Consider the following 11,291-nt stretch of genomic DNA (forward strand, 5'->3'; position numbering starts at 1 on the left):
GCCAAATCCCCCACCGGAGAAGACACACAGGCGCAGAGCAGGAGCCAGCCCACCACAGCCAGAACGCATCCAGCCTCTCTCTCTCTCTCTCTCTCTCTCTCTCTCTCTCTCTCCCGCGGACCCTGAGACTCAGGAGCGCGGGCACGGGCGGGCGCGCGCCGGCGCGGAGGGGGGAGAGGATGGAGTCCATGGAGCCCATGGACATCGACTGGAACAGGGTGGTGTCGCGCTTCGTGCTCGACGAGACCTACGAGGGCATCGAGGCGCCGCACTGGGCCGACCTCGCCGACCCCGAGGCCCCCACCGCCGCCGTCGACGACGACGCCTGGTTCTGCCGCCCCGGTACGTACGCGCGCCCTCCCCCGTCTCTCCCGCTCCCGCTCCCTTCTCTGCGGGCGTTGGTCCTGCTGCTCTCCGGCGAGGAAACGATCGAGAGACGCGAGGAACGAGAGGGCCCTGCCTTTGCCCGCTGCTGATTCCATGGCGGGCTTCGGAAAGATCGGCGGCTGTGGCGGGTCCAAGAACGAGTCAGCCCGTTTCTTGATCCGCACCGCACAGCTTTCCTCTTGATCTGGGGGCCTGATTTCGCCCTTCTTCTCTTGCTTCTCGAGAAATTCAGGCCGTGCTCTGCTTTCTGTTCCCGACAAATTCCCCTTGTTGTTGATTTGATTCCCCACGGCGTCGTCTTTACATTCATTTCTGTGCTGGATCCCCCGCAGATTGCAAGCATCCCAAGACGGCCGACGACTTCCTCGGGCACACCCCCAGCCCCAAGGCCAAGCTGCTGCGATCAATGTCCGCCATGATGCCCTTCGCCGAGAGGGACGCCAACCTCAGGGACGCCAATAACAATCTGAAGAGACGAGGCGCCGTCGCCGGCGGCGGCGGCACTGCCGCCTTCGCCTCGCCCACCAAGCCCAAGCCGCCGCCCAAGAAGAGGTTCCAGGACGACGCCGAGAACCAGGACCCCGCGCTGACCACGCCGCCTCCCGCGGCAAGCAGGCCGCCGTTCGGCGCGCAGCGCTGGGCCAAGAACGCCAAGGAGGCCATCAAGTCCAGCGCGGAGAGGCGGCCGGACGTTGCTGAGAAGGAGGCGCTGCTCGGCAGGAACCCAGCGCCGAGGCAGCTCAAGAGCACTCTCTCGGCGAGGAACCTCTTCTCCGGGAAGGACATACTTGGCCAGATATCGGATTTCTACAATGAGCTCAAGCAGCGGATGGCCGGCCAGCAACCTGTCTCAGAGTCAGAGGCCATGGAGGAAATGAGCCCAAGACCAATGTAATTTCTCTCTCTCTCTCTCTCTGAAGCAACGCTGGGGTATCAATTTTGGGTTGGTACTTTCAGCTCCTTGACATTCTCATTTGTGCAGAAACAGCAGTGATGTGGTGAAGAAGGTGGATTGTAGCAGCGGCGGCGGTGGTCGGGTTCTGCCGGACGCAGCGAAGAAGGTGGCGAGGCAAGGAACAGCAGAAAAGAGTCCAAGCCCAATGTAACTTGCTTGTCACTGTGAATGCAAAAGCGGCATTAGAGGATTGTAGGTTGAGATACTGATCATAATGGTTGTTTGTGCAGGAAGGGAAAGAAGATTGGGTTGAAGGTGGAAGCAGGGAAGCCAAGATCACCCTCTGTGTTGAAGGAGGTGAAGGCAACACCGCCTACTCCACAGCGGTTTCCATCCCCCTATGTAAACCGTGTCAAGAGCGTGAAAGCTGCAGGCGCAACATCAAGCTCGCCACTCAAGAAGCCACTGAAGGTGACTTAATCTGTCATGCCTATAATATTGGTTATTGATCTATGTAGTGTTGGTGACTGTTAGACTGAGGGTGTTTGCTCGGTGAATTTTTGGTATTTGTGGGTTTCGACTAGCCTTTGTGAAAATATTTAAGAACATTCCAATCAGCCGAGCACTTGGTCCTGATCAGAAAATTTAGTGATCTGAATTATCATCAACATAGTTAATTTTCGGTATTTGTGCGTTTCTACTAGCCTTTGTGAAAATATTTAAGAACATTCCAATCAGTCGAGCACTTGGTCCTGATCACAAAGTTTTGTGATCTGAATTATCATCAACATAGTTAATTTTCGGTATTTGTGGGTTTCTACTAGCCTTTGTGAAAATATTTAAGAACATTCCAATCAGTCGAGCACTTGGTCCTGATCAGAAAATTTTGTGATCTGAATTATCATCAACATAGTTAATTTTCGGTATTTGTGGGTTTCTACTAGCCTTTGTGAAAATATTTAAGAACATTCCAATCAGTCGAGCACTTGGTCCTGATCAGAAAATTTTGTGATCTGAATTATCATCAACATAGTTAATGGCTCAGACTCGGTTATAACCCTAAGCTAGAACTTCACTTCCTCAAAATGACAAGTTTGATGCTGAGATTGTTCTGTACCGTTTATCTTAAGACCTTCGGCGTGTCATCCTAACCTTTTCAAGTCTAGCCACGAGGAGAATGCACTACAGTATGGTTTCTGAGTCCAAGATCTTTGAGAACTTCAGTGTCCATGCCTGTCAATAACCCGTGTCTCCTTATTATGCATGTTCATAAGCTAAAATAATGTTCCTTTTCTTCGTGTTTCCAACACAATTGAGTCTGCAGTGTAAGTTCCATTGTGCATAGCTTATGGTGTATATTTTACTCCATTCAGTCACTTGAACAGTAGCATGTTTGATCTCATGTCGTCACTGTGACCTTTCTTAAGGGTGTTCGTTCAGGTGTTCTTTTTTTTGTAAATTAGTGGCATCAGCATATGTGGCACTAATTCCATGACCGTGTACTGTAATTTTGTCAGCGACACAATTATGATAAATGTTTTGCTCCATTTTTACTTTCACTTGATCAGTATGCTGTTTATTCTCACCTTATCATCGTGTCCTTCCGTAATGGTGTTCAGGCATTTTTTCTGCAAATTAGTGGCGCTAATCATATGGTTCATCATTTACTGTTATGGCGACATATGGTCTTCTATCAGTGTTGTGAATCCGAAAATAGTATCTCAACACAAGCTAACCATGCATTTTAACTAATGTTGATATCTACTGCCTTCTCTTCAGGATAAGGTGACGCCTAATAAAGATCAGGAGAACAGCAGAGATGCTAAGAGGCAACCTTTTGGGGTTAAAGATATGAACAACAACAGGGCTTATGAGGCCGAAGAGAGCTCCAGTGGCGTGTTTTGGTTCTTGAAGCCCTGCACTTTCCTGGTGGAGTAGCAGCAAAATAATCCAGAGGCTTTAAAGCTACTGCAATTCATGTAGTTAGGATCGATTCTTTGTTTCAGTTTGAAATACCCCCCAGTTCCTCCTATTTGATTGATTCATCTGATGGACATTCTGTCAGGCAAATAAATAGAAAGCATATGTATAGTTACCAGTCAAGTCATACAAGTCTAGATATTAATAAATTCCATGAGTAGACTTCAAGATATAGAGAGATGTTACTGCTCTTCTGCTAATTGGCTGTTTGAGCAAATGTACTGCAGATGATATTATTGTTCAAAATATAGAGAAATGTTATTGTTCTTCTTCATCTTAGTGAATGATATATCCATCCCAAGGCATACCCCCCACTATGGCCAGCCTAAGACCATTCAGGTGTTTGATTGGAGGAACACTCAGGGAGACTCGTCAAAGTCGAGGGCAGGTTCAAAAGTTAATTGTTACATTGCTCACCTCTACATGAGTCGATAATTGTTTGTTTCTCAAGCTCTGTGTGACTGTAGATATAATTTGTTACACTTCTGTTTGTGCTGAAAACGGTATGCATTTGAGGCAGAGACAACGACTGCTTGGGAGGTGTTAGTGGCTATGGTTATGCGGCTATAGCACGGAAGAGCAGAGAGGAGAACAGTTACTACCTATGGCCGATTCATGAAAGAGATCGACATAGACTTGAATGTATAAATAACAAAACTTACAAGTGTGAGTGTGTGCCATCAAATGTAGAAAAGTTGAAAGAGCTCATTATTTTGGTTGTGTGAAAGAATCGCAAGCTCCTCAAAGACACCATGTATGAGTGCGGCAGCAGGTAACGATGTTCTTGCATACTACTCCGTCCGAAAAGCTTGGTACATCCATTTGAGGGACAAGCTTTTTCAGACGGAGGGAGTATTGGACATAACCAAGGGCTATTGCAACTAAATTTGATAAGACTATTTGAGACAGTTAGTTGCTATTTTAGACGTATCCTGGTGAGCTCAGCAATGAATAATATATCAGGGCACCTTAAAGTCACTATAAGCCAACCTAATGCACTAGAATTATTTCAGTGCTTTTACAAGCCAAACTGATTACTTAAGATACAAAGAAAAATGCCTGATCACCCTTAAGAAAGGCCACGACGACACAAGGACAAACAGGCTACTGATCAAGTGAGTAAAAATGGAGCAAAATATTCACCATAATGGTGACAAAATGACAGTTCAAAGACATGCAACTTACCTGAAGGGTCAATAATGCACATTTTTGGATTATGAACAAGCATAATAAAAATACACGGATTATTGACAGGCACGGATACACTGAAAGGTCTAAAAGATATTAAGCTCATAAACCATGACTACAGTGTATTAGGTTAGTTCTCTTGTTGGCTATAGGTAAAGTCAAGGATGATACGCTGTAGATCTGAAGTTAATTCAGTACATAACTACCTCAGCAGCAGCGCATGTAAGATCTAGCCTATGGAAAGACATACCATTTTCAGGAAGTTCTAGCGTGTGAGCCGGTATGATACATTAACTGTGGTGGTGATGATTCCACCACTAGCAGTTAGAACCATCTTCCATAGCTTTGCAACATTGCTTGATCTGGCCCATATATGAATTCAGAAGAACTATTTAAACTGACCTAGACGATAAACTCATTGCTTTTTCAAACAGAACCTTATAGCAAAAAATATATATTGCAGCATTTACACTGCTGGTGAAGAACAACGTTAGTGAAAGCATGCACTAAGGTGTACTCCCTCCGTTTGTAGTCCATTTGAAATGCCTAAAAAGATCTATATTTAGGAACGGAGGGAGTACCATTGAGCAATACAATTCAGTTTTCAGTATAACATAAATTCCATCATTAGGTCACATCATCTTTTTTTCCGAGGTAAACTCAATTGAGCACATAAGTCTACACAAATGATAGGGGTGAATTACATTGCATAAAAAGTAACACCATTGCTGAATTTAAACCTCATGGTTTAGCCGTTTAGACAGTATAGAGCTCCAATGTAAATGCTCTTTCACAATAAACTCTGGTCCAATTGATCTTGGTGACCAAAAGAATTCATACATGAATCACACTTCTAATATCCAGAGGGCAATAAGATGCTACGAAATTCATCTAGAGATTCCTATGGGAAAATGAAGGTGCTCCAGAGAAGTTACATCATAAAGAGCTTTCATATGCGGCCATTTTTTATGTGGGACACCATTAAAAGCAAGCTCTTCCTGTTTTACTGTCTCCCAGTAGAAACACCAAGATCATGCTCGACACGTTGTTCTGGAATAGAAGAGGCCTGCAAAATTCCAAAATCAATGCAAGCATGTGAGGGAGATTATCTTTAGTTTTAGAAGTTTGTGTAAGAGCAACATATTGTTGCTCCCTTAAAAAACTAGATAGAATATACGTCATCAGATTATGATACTTGAGATGTTAGCAAATAGAAGCAGATGGTTCGATCTTGCACTAATTACCTTTATACAAACAAAGAGAAACATGTGGTAAAACTGTAACTGTGATGTGTAAATGATACAAGCATTGGATCTCGGAATACACAAAACAACCGATCAGTCCAGGAAATGTTCTGGAGCAACTACACTTAACTTTAAGCATCTCCTACAAATGACCAAGACAAGGTGTAACTATTCACTTGACTAGAACACTTCTATGGAGTAAACAACTATTCATATGCAAACAACCATAAGCATAGCAAACAGCTGCCAGCGTTTGGGCAAATCCTATGTTTTCATGCAACATCCTTACTCAATGTAGTTGATATCAGTATTAGTTGGAGAGAACGTTAGACCTTTTTTCAAGATTATATATACCTTATTTATTTCAAGTGTAGAAAGTCCAGTGATATCAGGATTCTTGAGCTGCTCAAGCTGCCGCTTCCCTCTCCTCATCAAATACTCAATGTACACAAAGTTCCTGCGATCTACACTCTTGGCATTCTCACGGAACTCTGCTGAGACAACGGACTCTATCCTGCGGCGCTCCTCTGGGGACTTGAGCCGTGCTGTCCGAAGGAACCCTCTGTATAATGCCAAGGCCTGCCTCTGGATGCCAGATAGCTTTGTACGGGACGCCATCTCATCCTTGTGACGCAGTCATCAAAGCCTGACAAAAAAGTGGAACTATCAAATGAGTTGTCTCGTGGTGATCTGCATATTTTTACCAGTGACGGGCTTATTCAGTTGTCCCGTGGAGTACAAAATAAACTAATCTACCGCCTAGCAAGCAAATCCACAGCGAACGGGGCTAATTTTGGATTAGATCGCGCGCAGGATAGAAATACAAGAGCAGAACTCTCGGAACAAATCTAAGCAAGCAAAGTCTGGACGGATCTCCAATCCGTGCCGGTGCGATAGAAGGGAGGAGAAGAACCTGCTCACCGGCGCACGCAGGGTCGACGACGGAGGGGGCGGGCGGAGTGGGGGCGGAGGCAGGGGCAGACGGAGAGGCGGGAGATAGGGACTTCGTCGCGGCTCGCCGCCGGCGCCGCCTGTCGGGATCGCAGAGGGAGGGCCGCGCGCGCGGAGTGCGGCGGAGGCAGGGCAGGGCCGAGAGTTTACGGGCGCTGGGGCTTCGCCTGCCGGGGTATCGCACGGGAGAGACGAACGGAACGGAAGGGGCAAAAGCAAAAGCTGCTGGTGGTGTATTCGATCGATTCTGTCTAGGGGTAAAATGGGAATTGCAGGTCAGCAACCAGCTATTTTTTTTTAGGAAAAGTGCCCGTGTGTTCGTTCATATCACCGGTAACTAAGGCCACACGTGGCTTCTGTTTGGAACAATCCCCAGGGTCGGCACGTTAAGAAAACTTGCAGGAAAAACCAAGGAAAGAATGGGCCTGCACGGTTATTTTTCTTTTGCGAAAGGGATCAGCTCTTATATTATAAAAGTTCATGTACAAACCCTATCAATAATAATAAAAATTAATTCTGAGACCACCAAACGACCACTGCTGCCGTCAGAACGATCCGCCAACACGTCGTTATCGCCGTTCCTCTATCGAAACCGACTTGACCTTGTCAATGACAACGGGAAGTCTTCCTGCACGCGTGCCTAAGACTAGCGCCCTGGAGGCCGTAGTCTTCATCGTGAAACCCTTGCAAAGATTTGAAGCACCTGACACCAAATCTCACCACGTGGCGAGAAATACTAACCTCACTGCCCCAAGGAGACAATAGGAATCTACACTGGAGCTTCGTCAACTACGACCACACAGACGAACTCGACGAGAATCGAAGCCCGGAAGACAAACTCTAAGAAGCTGCTACTTGTAAACTGCGTTGGGATTTCCCCCGAAGAAGAGGGGTGAAGCAGTACAATAGAGATAAGTATTTCCTTCATTGAGAAATCAAGGTTATCGAACCAATAAGAGAATCAAGCAAACTCCCCTAAGCAGCATCTACACACAAAAAAACAAATACTTGCAGCCAACGCAGGCAAGAGGGTTGTCAATCCCCTTGTACTCGCCACTTGCAAGGATTACATCTGATAATGATAGATAGATAAAAGGAAAAGTAAAGTAAGGAAACAAAATGCAGCAAAGTATTTTTTATTTTTATAACATGATAAAGGTAGATTCGGGGGGCCGTACTTTTCACTAGAGTCTTCTCTCTCGAACACAGAGCATACGGTGGATGAACAAAACACTGTTGGGCAATTAATAGAAAGCGCATAGTTATGACGTATTCACGACAATGATCGTGTATATAGGTATCACGTCCGTGACAAACAGACCGACTCCTGCCTACATCTACTACTGTTACTCCACTAATTGATCACCATCCATCATGTATTTATGGTATTAAGTTCATGACAAACAAAGTCACGCTTTAAGCAAGATGACGTGATTTAGACAAAGTAAACCCAATCAATATGAATAAACCATGTTGTTTTATCCTTAATGGCAACAATACTATATGTGCCTCGCTATCCTTTCTGTCACTAGGTGAGGACACCGCAAGATTGAACCCATTACAAAGCACCTCTCCCGCTGAAGATAAATCAATCTAGTTGGCCAAACCAAATGGATAGATAGGAGGGAAATGCAAAGATATAACAATCATGCATAATAAAGTTCCGTAGGAACAAAGTATGTCTACCAGAGGGGTGGTGAATGGGAGTTTTAAATTTTCTTCAGAAAACTTAAATCTCTTAGTACCCAGCAGCGGAATAAACACTAAACAGACTAAGAAGAACTACAACAGATAACCGAAGGGAAACTAAAACATGCATCGAAGTAAAATACAAGAATAGAATGCATGAAGGTAAACTTGAGTAACACAGGAAATCGAAGGTTCTCGATGGCAACAAGGTATTTGTTCGACCAGTTCGTCCTTCTGCACAAGGACTACGTCTGGTTGGAGGGGTTGTGACTTAACACGGAAGATAAACTCTCTTCACCCTATTCTCCTCGACAATCGATTCATCAACCGATGTCGATCACTCATGGTAGATACTTGAAGACGATCTACAAACCTTTACAGACTTCTTCTTCAAGAACCACAATCACTTGGTCTCGGAAGAACTTGACACCTAACCGTCTAGAGAGTTTGCAGCTCTCAAGAGTAATAGGCGGAGCGTACTAAACTTAGATTCGAGTGATGCCGAACCACTATCTAATTCTTCGGCTCTAGGGTTTTTATTTGAGTGGATTTTAAACTCAAATCGCTCAGAGAGGGGGTTGCTCAACAATCTTCTCATAAATCAAACAGAGCAGCCGCAGGACAAAGCCAGCGCGGGGTGGCTATTTATAGCCGCAACCTTCCTAGATGGGAAATGACCATTTTGGGCACGAGGTCAAGCCAATGGCCAACCGACACGTTCACAATGGTCGAATTTTTGGAGCAATGGTAACATTACTTGAGGAACAAGTAATGCTAACTCCTCGGTCCGAGGCAAATCTCTCACAGCGAAGAAGATCACAGTCTCTTGCTGGCAAGTATTTGCTCAGAGCACAAAGATATTTCTCTCACAGCTTTCATAGGTTTGGGTTTAGCATCAGAGAATCAAAGCTTCGAAATGCTACACTCCTCTTTATAGTACGGTGGTCCTATGACTCAATGAAAGAAGAAGAAGAGCGAAATAAATGCTACGTCTTCACTTCATCTTCATTCTTCCTCGAGCGCATCATTTGCTTCGAACAATCAACGAACCAATTGCTTAGACTTCAACAATTTTTAGGGGTCACTCTTGTTATCTTTATTTTTGTGATAACCTTCGCTGCTATGCAGGGTGATTATCTTCGTTTTTTTCATCAAACTCCTCGATTACTCCAGGGACATGTTACTCTGTGTGCACTAGCAAACACATAAGTACCAAACTGTTTATGTCAACAAACTCCAAAACATAAGGGGCCTATCATTGCACCAACAAGTTCAGAAAAGACTCAATTACTTTCAATGAATAATCTGATCATAAACCCACAATTCATCGGATCCCAACAAACGCACCGCAAAAGAAGATTACATCGGATAGAACTCCAAGAAGATCGAGGAGAACATGGTATTGAAGATCAAAGAGAGAGAAGAAGCCATCTAGCTACTAGCTGTGGACCCGTAGGCATGTGGTAAACTACTCACACATCACCGAAAGGTAGCAAGGATGATGTAGAAGCCCTGTGTGATCGATTCCCCCCTCCGGAAGAGTACTGAAAATGGCCTCTAGATGGGATCGCGGAAGAATAGAAGCTTGCGACGGTGAAAAAAGTGTTTCGGGTGGCTATGGTGTTTTGGGAATATTGAAGAAATTAAAGATGTGGAATTAGGTCAAGGGGTGCTACGTGGGTCCCATGAACTCAGGGGGGCGCGCCTACCCCCCTGGTGTAGGGGAAAACAAAAAAATATATTATACGCACACACAAGATCTATCCATGGAGATGCATAGCTACGAGAGGGGGAGAGCATCTACATACCCTTCTAGATCGCTAAGCGGAAGCGTTTATCAACACGGTTGATGTAGTCATACTCTTCACGATCCGATCACGATCCAACCGATCTAGTGCCGAACGGACGACACCTTCGAGTTTAGCACACGTGCGGCTCGATGATGTCTCCTCCTTCTTGATCCAGCAGGAGGGAGAGGAGAAGTATATGGGATCACAACCAACACGGCGCCGTGGTGGTGATGGTGGTGGTGGAGCATCGACAGTGCTTCGCTAAGCGTCACTGAGAAGAGGCGATGGAACTATGGGTAACGGGAGAGAGAGGGGCGCCCCTCCCCTCTATATATAGGTGGAGGGGCTTGGTAAATAGCCCCTCCAAGCCTAGGGCGCAGCTAAGGGGGATAGGACTTGGACTCCAAGTCCAATCCTATTCCTACTAGGACTCCTTCCTTTTTTGCCTTTCCTAGCCACATGGGCTTTTGAGGACTTGGTGCGCCTAGCCCAATAAGGCCAGGGCACCTTCCCGCAGCCCATGCTAGTCCTTGGGGTGTGGTGGACCCACTTGTGGACTTCCGGACCCCTCCAGAATCCTCCGGAACCTTCTGGAAGCTTCCCGGTACAATACCGAAAAACTGCACCTTTTTCCGGAACCCAAAATATGATTTCCCATATATAAATATTTACCTCTCGACCATTCTAAAACTCCTCGTGACATTCGGGATCTCATTCGGGACTCTGCAACACTTGGTTACCACTCATCAAATATCCCAATACTACTCTAGCGTCAACGAACGTTAAGCGTGTGACCCTCCGGGTTCGGGAATTATGTAGTCATGACCGAGACACCTCTCCGGTCAATAACCAATGGCGGGAAATGGATGCCCATATTGATTCCTACATATTCCATGAAGATATTTTATCGGTTGAACCTTTATGACAACATATGTAATTCCCTTTGTCTGTCAGTATGTTACTTGCCCGAGATTCGATCGTCGGTATCTTCATACCTAGTTCAATCTCGTTACTAGTAAGTCTCTTTCTTGTTCCATACTAGATCATCTTGTAACTAACTCCTTAGTCACTTTGGTTGCAAGCTTCTCCTGATGCTGTATTACCGAGAGGGCCCAGAGATACCCCTCTGTTACACGGAGTGACAAATCCCAATCTCGATTCATGCCA

The 11,291-nt window shown here is 45.4% G+C and overlaps 2 protein-coding genes across 4 annotated transcripts in view; one reads left to right on the forward strand and one right to left on the reverse strand.

Annotated features, from left to right (window-relative positions):
• Window positions 1-3,528, forward strand: part of LOC119291586 — a 4,569-nt gene extending 1,041 nt beyond the window's left edge. Inside the window, exons 2-6 of one of the 2 annotated variants that reach the window (XM_037570368.1) lie at window positions 222-342; window positions 720-1,278; window positions 1,370-1,489; window positions 1,573-1,753; window positions 3,062-3,528. In XM_037570368.1, coding sequence (XP_037426265.1) covers window positions 222-342; window positions 720-1,278; window positions 1,370-1,489; window positions 1,573-1,753; window positions 3,062-3,220 — 1,140 coding nt within the window. In that variant the 3' untranslated portion in view covers window positions 3,221-3,528. Of the gene's footprint in view, window positions 1-16; window positions 343-719; window positions 1,279-1,369; window positions 1,490-1,572; window positions 1,754-3,061 lie in introns of those variants that run through there. The other variant, XM_037570367.1, reaches the window with a different exon arrangement.
• Window positions 3,529-5,129: 1,601 nt separating this feature from the next.
• Window positions 5,130-6,849, reverse strand: LOC119291587 (succinate dehydrogenase assembly factor 1, mitochondrial-like). Of its 2 annotated transcripts, none has more exons than XM_037570369.1 (3): window positions 6,616-6,849; window positions 6,049-6,340; window positions 5,130-5,516 (listed from the first exon to the last, which is right to left on the reverse strand). In XM_037570369.1, exons 2-3 carry the CDS (start codon window positions 6,310-6,312, stop codon window positions 5,454-5,456), a joined length of 327 nt encoding a protein of 108 aa, XP_037426266.1. In that variant the 5' UTR covers window positions 6,313-6,340; window positions 6,616-6,849; the 3' UTR covers window positions 5,130-5,453. The 2 variants fall into 2 exon arrangements, with proteins under 2 accessions (XP_037426266.1, XP_037426267.1); XM_037570370.1 differs by having other exon boundaries at window positions 6,608-6,849.
• Between the last annotated feature and the right edge of the window lie 4,442 nt (window positions 6,850-11,291).

Source organism: Triticum dicoccoides, chromosome 4B, assembly GCF_002162155.2.
Source record: "Triticum dicoccoides isolate Atlit2015 ecotype Zavitan chromosome 4B, WEW_v2.0, whole genome shotgun sequence".
Lineage (NCBI taxonomy): Eukaryota > Viridiplantae > Streptophyta > Magnoliopsida > Poales > Poaceae > Triticum > Triticum dicoccoides.